This window comes from Acanthaster planci, linkage group LG14 (assembly GCF_054643075.1).
Source record: "Acanthaster planci isolate LZ-2023a linkage group LG14, COTS_SCS, whole genome shotgun sequence".
Taxonomy (NCBI): domain Eukaryota; kingdom Metazoa; phylum Echinodermata; class Asteroidea; order Valvatida; family Acanthasteridae; genus Acanthaster; species Acanthaster planci.
Window position 1 is genome coordinate 3,684,137 of NC_141790.1, and position 20,637 is coordinate 3,704,773.

At 42.5% G+C, this 20,637-nt stretch overlaps 2 protein-coding genes across 3 annotated transcripts in view; one reads left to right on the forward strand and one right to left on the reverse strand.

Moving 5' to 3' along the window:
- LOC110986987 (uncharacterized) overlaps nucleotides 1-20,637 on the reverse strand; it is a 46,241-nt gene that overhangs the window by 2,419 nt on the left and 23,185 nt on the right. The window contains exons 7-12 of one of the 2 annotated variants that reach the window (XM_022249359.2): nucleotides 19,369-19,556; nucleotides 18,723-18,903; nucleotides 17,738-17,837; nucleotides 15,844-15,956; nucleotides 14,637-14,774; nucleotides 10,211-13,575 (exon numbers count right to left, since the gene is read on the reverse strand). In XM_022249359.2, coding sequence (XP_022105051.2) covers nucleotides 13,468-13,575; nucleotides 14,637-14,774; nucleotides 15,844-15,956; nucleotides 17,738-17,837; nucleotides 18,723-18,903; nucleotides 19,369-19,556 — 828 coding nt within the window. In that variant the 3' untranslated portion in view covers nucleotides 10,211-13,467. Of the gene's footprint in view, nucleotides 1-10,210; nucleotides 13,576-14,636; nucleotides 14,775-15,843; nucleotides 15,957-17,737; nucleotides 17,838-18,722; nucleotides 18,904-19,368; nucleotides 19,557-20,637 lie in introns of those variants that run through there. The other variant, XM_087145297.1, reaches the window with a different exon arrangement.
- Nucleotides 4,330-10,080, forward strand: LOC110986984 (ileal sodium/bile acid cotransporter-like). The gene is made up of 2 exons (XM_022249353.2): nucleotides 4,330-4,563; nucleotides 8,570-10,080. The coding sequence occupies exon 2, from the start codon at nucleotides 8,590-8,592 to the stop codon at nucleotides 10,078-10,080; it is 1,491 nt and encodes a 496-aa protein (XP_022105045.1). The 5' UTR covers nucleotides 4,330-4,563; nucleotides 8,570-8,589.

Sequence of the window (20,637 nt, forward strand, 5' to 3'; positions counted from 1 at the left end):
GCAAGTGAAGCGCGTGATCTCGATATAATTATACCCAAAGCATAAACGAAGAAGTCACAGAGATCCCGAATTGAGTCAAGTTTACATCATCGTGAAAGTATGACCCTATTTATATTCAAAGTACTCTGTCAAAGTAACAGTACACATGTAGGTACAAGTACATATACATGTATGTACATAAACTAATTCGCTTGAGTACTGCTGTACCAACTCACTGACGTTCATTGATCATTTGGGGATTCCAAAAAGTACAATCACTAATCAGTCAAAACGCAACAATGAGGGAACAGATCGTGTGCAGTGGACATAGGGCCTAATGGCAAAAAAATGCATGGAAAGCGCTACCGGTTCCTACATCATGAGCGCAACAAGCAACATATATACAGAGGAGAGCCTCCAAGCCCCAAATGACAATGAGTGTATGACCACTGACAACCTTGAGCAGTTTGGCCGCTTTATTCACCATCTGGTGGAGAGGAAGGCATAAAAATGACCGGCCACATCTAAAAAATGAATCCAGTCGGACTTACGTTGCTCTTCCCTAGTCAGCCATCCCTTCAGCCTTCACGCACAACACAGTCGTCGCCTCGGCCAGGCAGCTAGTATAAAAGGCGCCCTCGTTGGAAAGCCTCTTTTGTACAACGTGTGTCATACGTCACCAGTCAGTAAGTCCGACCCGACGATAAGCCAGTAGGACCCCCTGCAGTGATATGTGGTCATTCATAATTGGCTTTGAACGGCACGATCTTTCATCATGTATACAGAATTTCCACCAATCAAAGTAGTCAGACTTGTAGACTCGTTCATTATGTAATGCAGGTATGAACGACATAAAAACAAGCTTCCGGCAATGTGATTATCTGCTACTAATTCCCATTCGCTGTGTACAAACGGTTGACAGATTCGTCAAGTCGGGACTTATGAACTGAACTCATATATAAGTGGACAAAAGAGGGCGCGAAGCAAGCAACGGCGCCTGGTCTCGATATATAACCAAAGCAGAAAAGAAGACGTCACTGTATGGTCACAAAGATCCCGACTTAAGTCTGTAACATGCATTGAGTCAAATTTTCCGTCTGTTATATTTTCGTTTCTTGTCTGTTTGTTAGTCCTATGATTTGTTTTCTGTCTGTTCTCAAGCCATTTCAGTACAAGCCCTGGGCTTTTGATAATGCCCCGGTAGTGCAAATGTCATCTTATAGTTACTTCTGTTTGTATCATTTTCTTTATCCTTCATTAATTGTAAACACGCATACAACTTGAATGCCTTATACATGCCCTATCGGAATAAATGTCAATTGAATTGACAAAAATTGAAAATCACCACTACAGGCTGCATTACGCGTGTGTATGTTCAAGGGCCAGTAACTGATGACGTGATGGATAAACGTCGTTAACCTGGCTGTGACTTACCTGGTACTGCATGGTCATGAGATTGCTGCCTGCCAATATGGACAAGATGGGGGGATTTTGATGTGGGAATAGTGTCGTTGAGCAAGGTGCTGCAATGGATTCTCCCGGCCTACGTGCAGGTGCGTAAAGCACGTTGGAATACGAGCCACACCGAAGGTTTTCCTATAACTTCCCAGTAGCAACCGAGTGTATCCGTTGTGGTAAATATTGGAAAATAAACATCTTTGTTGGTGTATCCAACTACCTGTGACGTCGTAGACCTAAGCTAACAGCCTTGAAAAGGACAATAATACTTCTCAGGCTGTTCACTTTTTAGCTGGAGACAAATCACTTGCGTAACCAGGATAAAATTTCGTGGGCACCGTCGACAAACACATTGTTTTTTCAAGGGGCCCAGAAAACAAGTGAACAGCAAATTTCAAGGGGGGGGGCAGCCAGGGTACCGGCTCCATGTAAAGTCACGTGCTCCTCTCCCTTCTGGTGGCTAGCTAGTGGAAAGAATGAGCAATAAACCTTGTTCGTCATAATGGCTCCTGCGCAGTGCTGCTTTTCTCTTGGTCATTCGTTTGGAGTCTTCCAAAGGTCATCGTTTGTTTTTAACATGGCTGTCAACGCAGTTCTGTTCTTTAAAGGGTGTACCGTGAAACCATTTGAATTTGTCTACTTTGAGCTTTTTTTTTTTGAGATAATACACAAGAAATGAAAAACATTCTATCGGACAACATTTCCGTTTTACTGTGGAAAGTTAAACGGAATTAGAAAATAATGCCCTCAATTAAACTTCAACCATGCAGTCTAAGGCCAGGATAATGCATCAACTTTACATTGACATGAAAAGATTCCTTGTTAGAATGCGGAAAAATTTAGTGTTAGCTGCCGAATTGAGTTAAGGGCAAAGCGGATCTTGGAATTGTATTCGTTCATACATGTAGTAAAAACCACAGTCAACGTAAAGATCTCTGTCAAGCGGCTGCCATGGAAACGATTGATTTAAATAAGTTTGTACTCGGTGATCTCGAGAACGAAACGACAGACGGATTCTGTATATACCACACCGCAGGAGGACACCTTGAGTTGTTTTCGTTGGTTGATTTGGTTTGTTTTAGTTCCATTGGCCTACGAAGGCTGAAACTCACAACATGTAAGAGGCCGCCACGGCCTGAATAGGACACGACTCGGTCCACATTAAACTGCCCTCCAGTAAAATCCTATCTCCTTATGTTGATTCGAATCTGTGCAAAGCTTCAATTTAAATAAAATTGCAGAGAAAGCAAATTCATACTCATATTTGTTTTGCTTTAACATAACCCATTTAAAAGAGATTGCCGCCAGCATCATTGATCCCATGAGAATGCTACCGACGGGCCTTTTTAGTAAGCTTTTAAAAATGCAAGGAATCCATCTGACTTTAGTCATGTGATATTGCTTTTTTTTATTTTTGTTATTTGGAAATTACATCGGTCGCAATCCCTTTGCCAAATGTTGAATTAGTATGGTTAGAGTTGCTTGAAACATTTGAAATGTATATCACCCTTCATTCCTAAACCAAGCTTGAGTTCTTTAGCGTGTTCTGGATCTCTGTCGTGGTCAAGCTTGGTTTAGGACTAATTACTACATTAAAAAGAACACATTGAAAAGCAACTCAGAATTTACAAGTCTATTTTTTTTAATTTCGAGTGCACAAATGCCTGAAAGATATTACCTCATAGAATCTGGTACATTTCCCTTGAATTGGTCATCCTCTTATATTGATCCTTTATTATTTCACCGGGAGCAAACATTTTCATCGTTGAAAGTACATGTATTCCCTTTTAACTTGCTTCACGGTATTCCCCCGACTTTAACATCACAGTCACTTGTTAAAGTGAGAAAAGCCCACAAAGATGATCGCCATAACGTTTTATGGAATGTAAGACCGTTAAAGACAGAACATGTCCTGTTTGCATTATGAGTCATTCCTGTTCGAAAAATTGCACTGGGTGCTACAAAACCTTCGTCATTTCCGTAATTTATGGTGGGCAAGTTTAACTTTGCCCCTGCTAAATTCCTCCATCAACCGTGAAATGTTTCAACCCTCTGTGACTTGGATGACTACATGTAAAAAATTGGAATCTTGACTCGATCATGGAGGAAGGAACACTAACTAGTACTTAGAATTTTGATTCACGGGTGCTGGTTTATTGCATGTTCTCAATCCATTATTGTGATGGTTTGTGCTCTGCTTATTCACACGGAGTATGGGGTCAAAACAAGCCACGGGCCCTTCGAATTAATTACTGGTTTCACTTTTTCAACGCCATCGATTTGCTTTTAAAGACACAGAGGCAGAGGGCGACACTCTGAGCAAGAGGCGTATAAATCTGTGGGGGATATAATCTCAACTTATTATGGTTCAAAAGTTGCATTCCTGTACCAACCACGGAATATGCAGATCATAATGTTGCTTTACAGCCTGCACTGGAAAAGTTAACAAGGTCTACTACAAAACCAGCTATACATCCATTACAGAATGGGAGAGTAGACCCCTCCCTTCCCCGACATGTTGCTATTGGTTGTTTTGTACTTAGATTTTAGGAATCGAAAAGTACCGCATTATAAAACAGTACTTTCATCGGAAGAGGTTTCCTTTACGGATGAATGCAAATGGACGACAGTTTCTTAGAAAAAATTGCACACCCCCCCCCGATCTGAAAACGCCGCTGGAAACCAGGGGGGCGATAAATCACCGTGCGAAAAGGCCTCTGCAGCCAACACACTAAAAGGGATGATGCCGTCAGTCCCTTCTCGATGACCAATACACACCCACAATAGAGAAATGTAATAGCAAGGATGAATTAACTCTGTACAACGGTTAACCCCCGAGGTCGACCCGCCACAAAGCAATTTTTTGAAGCCGCTAGAAGGCAAAAGAATAGCGATTACGTAAGGGCCCCTGTTGTCATGTAAATATCCTGAAATTGTGCGTGTCGCTGTAAACTAAAAAGAGTTGGACAGCTCTGTGCAGCAGAATATCTGCTCTTGGAAACGCTGTGCGGGGCAGCGTATTCTTGCTTTCAACCACACAGACCACCTGAGTCACCCAACCGATGCTCCTGTAGAACCTCGGACGTCAATACAGGACAGGTGTAAGACACTCCGCTCTGCAAAAAGGTAACTCGCTTTTTTGTTTCTGTAACTTCGATCATTGAAATAGAACATCAGTCAAAGTTTTTTCCCTCTCATTAGGGACTCAAATAATTTGACGAAGCACCAGGCAGTTCAAAGTGATGGGGTTAGGAAAAATAGTTTATACTGTGAAAACCGCAGCGCTACAATTTTTCACAAGGTAAAACCGAGCGGTCTGAGAAGCAGGCTTTCGCACACACTGTTGTGTTATGTTTTTCTACGCAGTAAATTGAGTTGACGAAGTATCAAATTTAACTGAGCACCAGTGACATCATAAACGCATCCCACCGTGCGAGGGTGCACGCATGGAAGATGGTTGCAAGAAACACCTACCTAAGAAACACTGCCTTGAAAAGAAAGCGAAAATAAAAGTCATCTACACGTACCGTACTGTCTTAATGCTTAGATGAAAACAAAACTAATTACAAAGATTTCTTTCACATTCTGCATGCATGCTCTATGTTCTGCTAAGAATGGATGCATAAAGTCGCCACACTGCCTAGTTTTTGCATAATTCTTTTCATTGTTTCTTTTTTTTCGTCTGAGAGTAAGCCACAGGGCCAGTATCTCGTTCTTCGTTAATCTGTTGGCATTCTAATTTGCAGCGCGTAATGTAATGTTGTTTTAACATAATCTTTTATTATTTGTGTCCGATTTCCATTTATTTCTGACGGGAAAGTGGTAAAAACCCATTCGTTTCATGGCTTGTATCGGTTTGTGCAATTTGAACATGATTTTTCGCATAGTTCCTTGGTTCCAGATAGTGACATGCTTGGAGCTGAAAACAAGAACCAATTAAACTCCATGGATTGCCATCTTGACTTTCAGTGAATTTGGTTTTCGAGTGAAAAATTAAATAAAAAAAACATTATCCGTCTTGCCAACATGATGCCGCTCCACGAGCAAACAAGTCACTCCAATGAAATTCTCCCTGAGTGGACATTATTAGTTGACGTTATTTAAACCATGGAGGAAGGACACGAAGTTATTCAATCGACGAATTGCCACAATCCCCATCGTACAGGGGAAACTTCAAAGATTACATCCTATAAACACACAAACGCATATAATCGTCTTGACAAACAGGTATTTTGAATGGCCAAGGAATAAATCTCTACAAAACATTCCAAAAAAGTGGCTGAGCAAGTGTCTACGAATGGCATGAAGTTTGACGATGGGATTTATTTTAGAAAACGATACTTCGAACAACCGATTGTTAAACATGGCAACTGCCTTGAATGCGCCGCCGTTGCTATGGGATGTCGGTCTTGAAATTATTGATCAGCGTGTCGATCTTGCTTACGTTTTCCTGAATGGTCCGTGCATTTCATATCACTTCATGGAATACTCTCATACAACCCTTCTTAATTTCTTTTACAGGCTGACAACAACAGCGGCGTCCATATAAATTGTCCTTTTAAATAAAAGCCTGAAATATTTCAGAAACTGTTAACTTTTTTTTAAGTTGTAGATGGCGTTATGCATTATCCGTTGGAGCTCAATTAGTCTTTTATGGACATTTGTTCTAAACTTTGGACAGGTAGACTGGTAGGCACAGCCAAAAAAACTGCAAAAACCAATGCTTTAAATCTTAAAAGTGGGATGATTTAATCGGGTGGAATGTCCAGATAGGTTTGTGGAAGAAGAGTTCGCTGTATTTGAACCCTACCTCCTCACACTAACATTTTATACTCCCTTTGGAACATAAAGGGAGTGGGTGAAGTAGAGTGCCACCCCTGTTCGTCGGAACTACAACAGGTTTTGCCACATTTTATTGTCCACTGTGAATAAAACCAAAACCAGACACAACAAAAACAAAACTAAAGCGATATCCCTTCATAGGCGTGGTTACGGGAAAAGTCTGATTTTTTAAATATTTTTTATCGTTTCGTCGGTTTGGTCTGGTTTCCATTTTGATGACATAGTGCACGGTAGCCGATCGTGTGCCTTAGTTTTTTTGTTGACGTGTTTACCGAGCAACACCCGATGCGAAAATAAAACTCGAAATATCAATTGCCTGGGAAGGGCGAGCACTTGAAAATCACCCGGATGTAGGTGGGTTGTAATTCATAGCACCTCGGACACCTCGGCATGGCGGTGACGGAGTATCGTAAAAACATTAATTGGACCAATATAATTGAACTGTGTGCGAAGTCACTGAAAGAATTGTTTACTACCCCTCCGTAGATAAGTGGCGGTGGCCAACTATTATTTACGATGTTTGCTTGGCAGTCAGGGACGCACTCCGTTGCGGCAGCGCACCTGTAAACGAAGCATGGGCGGTCGCCTTCCGGCGGTAGTCGGTTTACGTGTGGGGCGATGATGTGCTATTCCTCCCCTTGGAGTATTTGTTCGGCAGATGTGAAATCCGATTGGTTTCTTGTTTACCTTTTGAGGTACAAAAGCATCCCAAGGTTCCAGGGTCTTCCCGTGAAATACGTTGTGTTCAATAGTGAAATATGGTTCAGGCATCAAGCAGCTTGGGAGGACTTCGAAAAATGCACCGGACGACAGTTTTACAAGGGAGAATAGACACCACCCCCCCCCCCCGCCGCATCGTCGTGGTGGTGGGTGGTCGGCATGATTTTGTAGAGGGATGTTGACAGTTCTGCATTTTGCAAATCACTAATAATTCCAGTTATTGTCCACGGACGTGTTTCCCCTTCTATAGGCCACGTACAAAAGGAAAGTTACTGTATCAGTTAATCCTCCTGTTTGAATTTGAAGTTCATCTCGGTTTGGTTGAACTTGAAATGAAACTTGAAAGAGCATGCGAAGTGAATGACTCTGTCGAAGCAAAATCTCAGTGGTTGTTTTCTCCAAACACGATGCTCGAATCGCGTCCGTCCAGAATAGTTAGTGCAAATTTAGGCTCTAAAAGATAAAACCCTTTTTAGCCAGAATAACATTCCCACCAGGCATTTCTTGGACGTACGGTAAGTGCACTTTGTATGGGCGAGACAATAAACCTACTGATCCAAACCGATCGGTTTTCCACAAAGCGGTGCTACTTAGTCGACGCTTTTCCCGCACAGCTCAAAATTAAATCTGCCCGTTATTGTCCCATCAATCGGCGCTGACAAAGAGAAGCACGATCATAGCATCGCTAAAAACACCGTAAAGTGTACATGCAGCAAACACAGCCTGTCGATGTAATCACTACCTCCGAGAGGCAAGCAATCAGTTTAAAACTCAACAGAGTGTTCTGGCCTCGTCTTTTAACAGCCTTGAAAAATAATACCCTGTGGCTCCTGACCGTATACACTGTCGGGTAAATCTATGCGGAAAGGGGTTTCTTTTTCTTCTCAAATTTATTTGCGGCGTGCTTGGAAACGTACTCCATGACATCACCGCCCCACCTTTGCTGGTTAAGGAAAAAAGTTTCCACGTGCTTTGCGTGAACACTTAGATTCGTTTACATTCAAGCTTACCTGTAGGCCTTAGAAAATAAATAAATCGATTCGCTGTGACTCCGGTGTTCAAACTCGGGTAGAGCATGTTTTGGTCAAGGAAAGTGCCTCTCTGAAGGCTTCAGAAGTCGGCGGTGATCGTTTTTCTTCTTTGTTGACGGACTTTTTGAACCGCCATTACATTATCTATATCTTTGTGCTGTTGTTTGAGCGCCTTTTTGCGGGTCAGTGTAAATATTCAATAACAAAAATGACGTCTTCGGACTCTTCAGCTGTCATATTTGCATATTTCTCCTTTGACTATTTTGTGTTCAGTTTTTAATTTTCCATTTCAATGACATTTTAAGGACCCGTTCTCAATTTCACCGGACAACTTTCATCGAAAAATCGATAGGCAATATGGAGAAGCGTTCAATGCAACGTCAATGGCAAAAGATGACAGAAAGTCAACTAAAGCTAGCCAATTATAAACTTGCGAAGACAATCTTGCACCAATTGGGATTTAGATACAACTGTGTGCCTTTTTCTCAGTGGAAAAAGCATAATCGTGATGTTTCTTTCTCCACCCTTTTTATATGCAGCACGAAACCTTCTCCTTGAAATGGCCTTCCCCTCGAGAATCCACGTAGCTGTGTTGCTTGTTTCTGTCTGGCTCGCCTTTGCTCTGGCACAGCCTTCTGTGAACTTCACCGTAAGCCATGATGGCGACACGGACTTTCTGACCGTCAAGGAGGGTCAGGTGCTTCCCTTAAATATCACCATCAGAGACGGTGTCTATACTGGCGTCATAAGCGTCGCCAGCACGGACGAAGGCACGTTCGAAGTGGTCAACGCCACGGAATACACCATCGTAAACAGCTCAGATCTGCCGCTGGTCATGACCGTCCGCGTCAAGGGCAAATTTGTTGGCATCGAGAGGTTAAGACTCCGCCTAGCCCAGACAGCGGGCGCGGCGGGAGTGGCTGTCGGTGAGTACACCATCAAGGTCATCCGGGTGCCCACCATCCTGGACATCCTGTTCACTTACGTCCTCCTGGTGTGGCTGTGCCTGTCCTACGTCACCACGGGAGCAAAAATGCAACCCAAGGTCATCTGGAGCAAGATGAAGCCGCCATGGGGGATCCTGATCGGCATGTTGGGCCAGTTCATACTGATGCCCCTCTGGGCCTTCGCCCTGACCAAGATTTTTGCCCTGGATAACGAGACGGCCCTGGGCCTGATTTTTGTCGGCACCTGCCCCGGCGGCTGGCTTAGCAACATCTTCAGTCTGCTTTTGGACTGCGACTTCGTGCTGAGTCTCACCATGACCTTCTGCTCAACCGTCATGGCCATGGGCCTCATGCCCCTCAATCTCTTCATCTATGCCACGCCTATCGTGGCGGAGAACGCCCAGCTCAAGACACCCTTCGTGGAGCTGGCCATCCAGCTGATTCTCCTCGTCATCCCCATCGGGATCGGCATGGCACTTTGCTACAAATTTGAGAAGTTCAAGAAAATCTGTGAGAGGCTTCTCAAGCCGCTGGCTGGCATCCTGATCCTGTTGGCGCTAGGGCTGGGCATCCCCGCCCAGCTCTACGCTTTCCAGTCTCCCTGGCAGGTGTGGGTGGTCTCAGCCCTCCTACCCATCGGCGGGGTCATCTTGGGCGGCGTCGTCGCCAAGATCATTTGTCTGCCCAAGAAGTCCGTCATCACCGTGGCGCTGGAGACTGGAGCGCAGAACGCGCTCCTGGCCAAGACCATGTTAGATCTGTTCTATCCCCGGCCGGAGTCCGACCTAGTGGGTCGGGTGCCGCTGGTGGTCAGCCTCATCAGCCTGGTGGAGGGTACCGTCGTCACCTTGGTCTACGTCCTGATCCGGTACGCGTGCTGCCGGAAGGACGAAGACCAAGAGGTCCTGGTGAAGGATAAGAACGAGAACGAGAAGACCGAGCAAGATGCCGAGAAAGCAGACAAGCAAGCGGAAAGCAAGCAGAAAGAAGGCCAGAAAGCCGAGGAGGGTGTACAGACGAACTTCCCCGACGACAGCCCGGCAGATCAAGCTCACGTTAACCCCGTCTTCGATAGCAATGAAGAGATCGAGCACAATTTGTAAGCAACAGTGTCAAGAACACATCATTGCTATTCTGTTAATGGAATTCGATTTCTTTCAAATCTATACACCAATGGAGGCGACACCAATCTTTCTCTTAAGATCAAACTCCACACATAATACATGTACGCGGTTTGCAGTAGTGAAGTTTGCCTTTTAATTTCAAATCTTGATCACATGGGAAAATGCTTATAAAATATTCAGTATTATTTTTTTAAATGGAACTCTAGAAAGAATAGTGATGTGTTAGTAAAACTTTACAAAATTTATATGAATGAAAATACCGGAGAGTCGTGTCACGCTGAACACAGTGCGCTTACTTCAAAAGGAGATTATATATACAAATAAATAAATAAATAAATACATAAATAAATGCAAAGAAACAAAAAACCAGTTCAAATTCCATTTGAAATCATTTGCAAATTTAAAAAACCAGTTCATATTCCAATTTAAAATCATTTGTTAGAACTGTATTTAAGTTTATTGTAATTTCCTCGATTTGCAAATTTTATGGAATGGTTATAGCCAATCTCAGACTCAATGAAATTGTCACTTCCACAGCTGTCTGCATTGTACTGTCATAATTTCAAACAAAACCACCCAATTCTGTTGACTACACTTCAGATCTGTCAAGATACTAATGAACATATTCGCCATATGCTGTTTTACAGTTTTCCTTGTTCTCTTTCATACTTTCCCAAAACATCGTAAGTCTTACGAAAAGGTGGCGGTATAAGCATCGAGGAACAATATCTGTTAGAATAAATGTAAATGTTAATTGTTACTACAATTGAAAACGAAAAATTGTTTTTCTTTGTGACGAATAAAATAGGGTTAAATATGACTTTGAGTTAGTATAATTATATTATACACGTACAAAAAAGAGTTTTAAACTTGCTGGTTGATTATCTCCAGAACTTTGCACTGTCATCACACACGCATAATACGGGCTTTTTATTGGTTAATCTTTGCATGCGTTTTATGCACGCCGATACATGGAAGTCAAATGTAAACAGTTTTTAAACATGTAAAAAATTCAATGTAAACATTGCACAGGGTGTCCCAGAAAAAAAACAAACCCCGAGGAAAGGGGTTCATATGCCCAAACCATGAGATATGGTTATAATGTATAAGGATCTCCGAAAAGTAGAAGCAGTATTCTTTCTAATGATACCTTGATGGTATCCCTCCTGTCATTTATGACTGAACACCATTGTCTTGAAGATGGAGCATCAGAACTCAGTTGTAACACTTTGGATAAACCAGTGAATGAGGTTGTCCTCTGTTATGCTTGTCCTGGTTGGAAGTGACAACAAAAGGTCATGTTAATGAGGGAAGATTGCTTTTTGTCACTTTCTAGTTGTGCACTAATCTGGTTTAAATGTGTTGACTTGCCCCGAGGTAGGCCAGTGCAGAGTTGAAAAGTCTTCAAAGCAGGACAGCAAGTCTGCAACATGGTGCAACTTACCAAAGAGCAAAGAGTGTTTATCACGACGAAATTTCTTGAAAACAAGAGCTTTCGAGCCACCCAAACTGCATTTAGGGAGGCCTTCCCTGATTGGGATCCACCGGCAAAGTCGACCATTTGGGAAAATGTACGCAAATACCGAGATCATGGGATAAGCCTTAATTTGAATAAGGGTCATTCGGGAAGGAGGCGCACAGTGCGAACTCATGAAAACGTTGCTGCAGTTCAACAGCAACTTGTCGAACAGCCAAGGGGAACCAGTTGCAGGAGGAATAGACTTGCACACGCGGAAGGTGTCGGTGCATAATTAACTGTGAATTACGTAATGTGTAAATAATCGGTGTGCCCCTGATATCTTATCCAGGACCAGCGTGACAGAGGACAACCTCATTCACTGGTTTATCCAAAGTGTTACAACTGAGTTCTGATGCTCCATCTTCAAGACAATGGTGTTCAGTCATAAATGACAGGAGGGATACCATCAAGGTATCATTAGAAAGAATATTGCTTCTACTTTTCGGAGATCCTTATACATTATAATAATATCGCATGGTTGGGCATATTAACCCCTTTCCTAAGGGTTTGGTTTTTCTGGTACACCCTGTAATGTGATAGAAAGTGATTCGGTGGAATGAGGCTTATGAAACCGGGGGGCTCAATATGAACCTTATCTTTGACTTCAACTTCGACTCCACACCTCCCAAGACCCATTCTCGATTGAGGTTCACATTCTCCTTCAAATCCTATAATGCGACATCAAACACTGGAGGTTTTCTGATATGAAGATGTGGTCTGGGATGGAGAGAGAAAAAAATCACCTAACTTTTGCCAACTTTTGAGAAAAACCACCCTTAAAAAGAGAAAGAGACCAGTGCCTTGTGCATAAATGGGGCATATATCATATCATGAGACCTCTTGAAATTTCAATTCAAAAATACTTCACATTATTCATTCACGAATAGGTCCCCCTATTTTGGTTAAAAAATGGCTTTTTGTATCCAAACTCTTACTGCTTTGGTTGGTGCAGTAAAAACCTTTGTGTGCCAGCTAAGTTGACTGTTTGTGTGCTCTTTTTTCTCAACACGAAGCAAAAGTTAAGTAGAATACTCATCTACATCTAGTTCTGAGAAAAATGAGTCATGAGGCCCTTTCATCAGTAATTCTCTTTCAGTTTGAAGTAGGAACAAACAATGCGCTCTGTTTTGATGAGTATCACTCATTATGATTTCCTGATGGCATTTTGCGACATTGTTAAGGATGACAATGTTGAAGGGTCCTTCCAATTTCCATAGTACAAGACTATTAAAGGTCTGTAACTCAAGAGGCTTTTGTAACTTCTGCCTCATTTTCACAGAGCATGTCACAATTAAGAGGGCAACTGAAAGACAACTCATTGCAACTGTACCTCAAACTCGGCAGGGACCGTAGAAAATACTCAAAGCATAATGAGCATGCATACACATGGACAGACAAGGAGGTCTGGATGCAACCAGAAAATGACAATTCAATAGAGATCTTAGACAAGGAGCTTGAAGGGAATAGGGTTTAGTGGTTGGGTAATTTGTAGGCTCAGGGGCTCGAATCCAGCTGCTGGTCGTATGTTGATGAGGCCTTGGGCGAGCCACTTGACCCTTACTTGCCTCTCTTCATCCAGGAGAACAAATGGGTATTGGCATTAGCTGAGGAGTGATCCGAGATGGACTGGCATCGATCACATCGGCCGAGGCGAGGGAGGGGGCCATACTCTCAGTTGTCTGAAGGCAAGTAAAACTGCAGGCAGTGGCATGACCAGAAGACAACGGTGGAATGTTGGCGTGTGGATTATTTATTACCTCTGAACACCAGCCAGAGTCGCAGCAGCTTGAGACAGACACATTACTCGTTCCGATGAGGGAAAAGCACCACGTGCAGGGCTGGGTGGCCTAAGGGGCGAAGACCTTTACCTGAAGGAGTATCACAACGACGAGCAGCAAGACAAAGCTGAGGGGCCAGAGCAGGGAGGAACTGATGGGTATGCGACACAGCCTGGCCTGCAAGGACAATGAGACAGCAACATATAGTCATATCCGACATTTAAGGACTCTTATGTAAATGAAAGGGCTTTTACTTCACCTGTCTTCATACAGCAATCTCAGCAGTAGCTATAAGGACCCTGTGGGATCCAAGGGGGGGCCATGTCCCCCTCCAAAAAAAGGAGCCCCCGTATTTTTGTGTTAGACATTTTTTTTTCCATTTCCCTTCCTTTCAAAAGCGTCTAAAAAGGTCCAATAATGCAGCCTTATCCCTCATAAAGGCAAAACAAGGTAAAATCAGAATGTCCAAAATTATGGTTCTAGATCCACCCTTGTGTAGCTTCTGTAAATGTGATCCCTCTCTGGCCAAAGTTAAAGCTCGCAAAATGCACGAAAAAACTTTCAAGTGTGAATGTGAAGCCTACTATGCATTACTAGCTTTTGTTCTGGCTGTCAGATCTTCATAGCATGTACTCTTTGTGTTTCTTAGTGCAAGTGTGGTCTATGTTACTGTCCACCAACTGTGATATCTTCAGAGAACACTTGACAAAAGAACTTTTTTTTTAATGTTTCAGATGTTTTAATGTAAAAGCAAAAAGACTCCCCTGAATTCGACTAGTGACAGAGGACGCTCTTCTCCAATTATTGAGACTGCCTTAGCCTAACAATGTTTTCTTTTCTCGGAACAAAACTGTTCCCACCCATTCACAAAACTGTCATCTCAAGCTTGAATAAGAAGGCATACGGTTGAATCGTGAAAAAAAAATTGAAATTTTCTCCACTTTGAAGAAACACTTCAGGTTTGCTAATCTTTTCCAGCTCAGTTACAGGCTCAATTAACCAGGGGGATAGCACTATCAAAGAGTAACCATAATGACACACTCTTCAGATATCTTTTGTAGTCAGCAAACCACTTTGAAGTTGCAGTCTGGAGTTTACTTCAATTGCATTTGACGAAGTGGCTTATTGACGAGAAAGAAAGCTACCGCAAAACTTGCATTTTGCCTAGTCTAAATTTGTACGCAGTTGGTAATTTCATTGTTACAGGTCAGGGAATTCCTAGATTGCCATTTCTTCACCTTGATGTTTAGTGTCGTAAGGTACAGCAGAAATGAGTCCAATGCATCCCGTGACATCTCGTGATAGCCCAACGGTCTGGCCCTCACCTCGTGACCCAGACGTTTCAGCTGGTTACAGGCAGCAGTCACCCTCCCGGCCTGTAGGGTGGAAGATGACAGTCCAAAAAAGAAAAAAAACTAGTGTGCACTATGTCTCTGGAACATTCATAAGAACAATGACTCTTTTCACTGATGTGACAACACAGCAGGTGTGTGCCAACACACACAAGTCTGCTTGGACAACAAAATGACCAGCACAGAACAAAAATAATGCCATTTGGCCGACAGTTTTTTCTTGTCGTATGATTTTTTTAAGGGTTGATTTTATTTTGCTCACATCCCATTGACAAATACATGTACATGCACGGGTATGCCCGGATCCATCCAGGCAAATATCAGGAAATACTATCGGACAATGCCCTACCTGCATCTGCTCCTAAAGTTTAAAAGGAACAAGGTCCAATGCATACCAGACTGGATGATACCATGGTATTCATGACAATCCCATTATGTCCAGCACATTGCAACATGATCAAGTGAGCACTCCCACATGTTCACAAGAGGTTACAATACCTGCATAAACCCTCTTTCTGGCTTATTCATTACAAAGTAGCACCCTTCATGCTGGCCGTGCTTACTGAGACCTTTATTAAGAGTAAACTTTCTGAAAGCACCAAGTATGCTTCCTGATTGACATTAGTGAAGAACGGCTGACCAAATGTTTATCATTAAAAGAGCGGGGTTATTTTAGACCTCTCACAGCTGGGGGGGGCAGATTCTGTCCACCAATAACTTGGCTGTCCAATTGCCCAATTTTAACTTGGCATGCATATAAAGGCACTTCTTACCCAAACATTGTAAATCTAACGCTTTGCTGTTAAGATCGCTTGAAGTCCAAGGCCAATGGAAAAGTACATGTGAGTACACGTCTTGGAAAATGTTGCATTTTCACGTAATTGGTGTCATAATTACTGCAAAGAGTTACTAAGAAAACTCCTAAATACTCGACTCATGGAACAAAAAGTACTGCAGCAATAAAGGAAAAAATGTTAAGGGGGTGGAATCTGCCCCTTGCCCCCCCCCGACTCTTTTGGAGTGAAATCTATTTTTTCTTAAACACTGAATTTCATCAACTGTCAACTCCACACATGAGTCTGGAATCTGTTACCTGCGTGAGGCTGATGGCTATGAAGACGACAGCAACAACTGCTCCTGTTAGGTATGATGCTGACATGACAGGTTCTAACCTGCTTAGCGTACCACTGGATACTGCAAGAACAACTGTGTGGGAGAGGGAGGGGTCACAGAGAGAAGCTGAATAAATAGAAAACCTCCGTAGGAAAATAAATCTCCTTTTAAACAGCCAGGCCTGTGTTTTGGTGCAAAAGGTGAACAAGTCACCTACTGTCAGTTACCAAGGTAACGGGTCTGCTCCAAAAGCAATGAACCGTTCCCAAAGGTTTTGGCCGGTAGGGCATTTTGGCTGACTACTCATTGTGTGATGTACATGTAGATCCATCGCCATGGCAAACTGATGTTCAACATGGTACATTACATTTGGATATTCCATGGGCCCTGTACTGTGCATAAATGACGGAGGTATGGCATAGCGTGCCAAGCCACGGCATCAACAATTCCTGTACAGAGACTGTGTGTGTATGCTACTAGACCAACAACAAATGATTCTCATCCAACAGCCAAGCCCATGTGCACAAATGCCACTGCACTAGAAGTAATCCATTCTCCATTGAGTGTATAATCAATGAGATGTGATTTTTTTCAAGAACAGGCTCCCCAAATGTCACCTCAGTGGCGTAATGGGGGGGCATGGCAGCACAAGTCCTCCCCCTAAAAACAAATTGGAGATGGGTCGACCACCAAACCCATTCAATGCCCAGAAACTGAGAGTCCCTAGTGCCTCCCCCTCTACAAAATGTTCCCCAGTTAGACTACTGTGCCACTTTTCAACTTCACTTTTAACATCTTGCACACTGTGCTGTACATAATCAACCTGTCTTCAAATGTTCACGTTTGCTGACAAGACCTTTAAGCAAGATTTGTCCATATAGAAATCCTTTCACAAAAATGTGTTTTAAAGCTTTGTGTGTGAACAGCTGACAAGGAAAACTCTTCAGTTTTTCTCAAGTAATGTACAATGAACACTGGTAATGAACGCACATTTAAAGTTACTTCACCTAAGCAACATGGTCTTCCCACATACATGCACATGTATCTCAAGCAATAGGTTTTGGAACATGAAGTCTTTACAGGCCAGGTCTGAACCCAGTGTACATCTATTTTCAAGAAAATGTTAGAGCTGCCTTACATGCATCTGCATTGCTCTGAATAATGAAACAGAAAAAGAAGACAGACTGTTCTGATTCATCGTGCCAAGTTGTACATGTATTAGCAGCATTACTTAACTGTAGTCCAGTACTTCTTGGGGTCCCCTCAAGTTACATTACAGTGGCTCAGGGCTTCAACTTGACTATCAAGACAGCAGGGTCTGATTTGTTTTGAGTAAACAGGCTTTGGGAAGCAGGCAGGAAATTAAATATGTAAAAAACTTGCTGAAAAATGTCCAGAGGACTTTGCCTTAAAGTCTTATTCTAAGTTCAAGTCCTTTTGCCAACTTTACTTTTCTCATCAACTTATAAATGCGTTGGAATTCTCATATTCCTTCCTTAAGCCTGTTCATACTTGAAATGAATGTGTAGCTTTGTGTCCATCTTTTGTAAACTCGAAGAACAAATGTTTGATCTGCCACCACAATTTTGCATTTGTGTTCACGTTTGCATCAATTATGAACCGGCCTCACGTACATTCAAAGTGTTCAGCCAAAATAAACACAGCCTTAGTGCATGTACACAGGTACAACTGAACCAACTCACATTAATGTTCACTTGGGGACTCCAGAGAGTGCTGCACTACACGGTCAAAAATAACATCATGGGAACCAATCTTGTGCAGTGGACATGATTGCAAAAATAACGGAAACAAAAGTACAGTGTGCATGGAAAGCGCTACTGGTTCCTACACAATGAGCACAAGAAAAAACATACAGAGGACAGCATCCAAGCCCAAGATGACAATGAGGAGCGACATGCAGGAAGCAGTGTGACCATTGACAACCTTGAGCAGTTTGGCCGCTTCATTCACCATCTGGCAGAGTGGAAGGCATAAAAATGACCGGTCACATCAAGTAAAATTACCACTACGCGTGTATATGTAGAAGGGCCAGTAACTGACGTGATGGATAAATGTTGTCAAACCTGGGCATGACGTACATGGTACTGCTTGGTCATAAGATTGCTGACTACCAATATCGACAAGATGAGGGATTTTAATTGGGGATTTTAGTACAGTGTCCTTGAGTCAGGTGCTGCAATGCATTCTCCGTGCCCATGAGCATGTGCGTAAAGCACGTTGCCCATGTCTATTTGTACCATGCGTGCACTTACACATCACTGATTTCTGGAATTTAATCTTGAAATGGACAAGGCCCTGTGGATAGTTTACTACAGAAATTAAACATTCACGAGGACATCTATGAGTAATCATCAAACACAGGAGTTTTCCTGACGAGCGAAAAAATGAAAAAAAAAAACTGTGCGCAGGTTCACACCATTTAAAAGCAAATAAATTGTGACAGGCAGACAGGCACAATACAACTTTATAATAATTTTTTTTTCCATGTCTACAATTACAACAATTTGCTACACATACACACGACCATGCAACAGTCCTTCAATTGAAGAATGCCAAGCCATGCTCTACCCCACTTGCCCTGCTTGCTGATACAGTAACCATGCACTGAACATTTCCTACTTTTCAATTTGCTTCAATAAACTTTCAAATACTCTTGAGGCAATCTTGATTTTTATCCCAAAACCTGTACATTTCATCTCCATTTGGAAAGAGGCACACTGTCTCTGAACTTTCTGAATGTCATAGTTTCCAACTCTAGTCAAATTTGAAAGTTTCAACTGGCAAAAATGCTGGCTAAAGCAGAGCCCCGGCTGAGGAGATTGAGTGCAAGGAGCTCACCGATATTGCCGTGTCCGGCAAGCGGATGCTGGCATCCTCTATCCTCTCAGACAGGCCCAGCAGTAGGTAGATCATGAGCTGGCTCTGGGTGGTGTAGTTGGTCAGCATGGCTGTGTAGGACAGGTACAATATGACAAAGCCTGCTGTCATCAACACTGTCAACACGATGTTTCCTACATGGCTGCGGAAGAGAATTATCAATGTCCGAGTACTCATACTTGTACTGGAGTACAACTAAAGAACTAATTGGTACTTGGATTACAACTAAAGTACTACTAGTCAGTACTTGGCCTAGTACTCCATTTTCAGTGCAAAAGAGACAAAGTATTCCATCTCATATCATACTTGGATTTGGCCCCAAACTTGGTATTTTACACTAAGTACTTGAATCCTGAAGTCATAAAAACAATCGTCAAATATTTTCTGTTTTTGATGCTAAAACTTCAGAGGTAAAATTTCTTGTGCACTGCATGCCACATGTATCATTTATCGATTCTCTGAGGGCCTTCCTTCATCTGGACTTCCTCATCTGGGGTTAGAAACTGTAGCCAAAAGGTGTGGCTGAAAATCAAGATCACAGCAGTCATAATATTGGAACCAAATTTTTATCATCCAAACTGGGGCACTTGGAACTTGTCTGGCTCACCACATCTGCAGAAAGGTAAAGTAGATGCCATCCAGGGTCATGTACTCAGAAACTGTGAATAGGACTGGTAACCCGCAGGCCAGGAACATCCACAGTATGCCGAGGTAGTAGAACCTAGCCAACGACTTCACCAGCCCACTATGTGACCGGTACCCGACGAAATATCTGGATGAGCACTGCAGGGACACCTAAATGGGGGAAAAGAAAGAAGTAGCTCAAAGAAAGGTCATGGAAAGACAGAACAAAAAAACCAGAGGCAAAAGAATAAAAAACACGATCATATACATGTAGTTTTTAACCCCTTCACGTCAGGATTATTTTGACATCGACTGCTTGGCTGTGGCATGCCATGAATGGAGGGCTTTGTCCATCAGCAGGCCCCATTGAACCAGCAGCTGCATGGTGACTAGACCGTATGTGTGGTATACACTAATCCTCACAAAATGTTGCAGTAGTAGCAGTCCTCCGTAGCGAAGGGGTTAAACACACACCAGTAACAGCCTATGTGAGACATAAAAACGCATTAATCAAACGGGGAAAGTCTGTGACCAGTATTTCCTCCTTGGTTAGAAATCTATGCAAGCAACCCAAAAAAGTTATATTGTACGTGTACTTGTCAACAAGCATGCATAGCTGTAGTTTGAATGACAGACCCGAGACTTTCATATTGTAATAAAGATGTTATTCAGTTTTGCCATCAAAATGGAGGGAACAAACTCTACCTGTTGGCTGATTCTTAATTTTTATTTTAAAACAAATCATTTTCCAATTAAAGCCACCACAATAACACAGAGGAAGAATGGACTGCAGAGAACTCAACGCATGGCAAAAATATCAAGCCGTCAGGGGAATGCTGCTGGAATGACAGTAACTTACTGACGCCTTTTGTGCTATGCAATAAAAAATTATCACAGTGCATATGTTTTAGGTCTCAGATGAGACGAGGGAAGGTCTTTTCAAAATTCATTCCCTTTGGAAACACGGACTTGTCAAATTACATCAAACCCCACACTCATTCATTGGACAATTTATCATTTTCATGATAAACCATGATCAAGCAAAAGAATAACCTGCTGAGCACATTTTGCAAGTAAGAAAGCTGTCAAATGCATTGGAAATCATAGAGAACATGCACAAAGACATAAACAGGCTTCAGCAATGTGAGAGGGCTCTGACCTATAATTTGATGGAAATATCAAATATGAAGGAAATATTCCCATATGAGTGTTCTATTCTCATCCATATTTTTATCATTATCATGATCCCTGC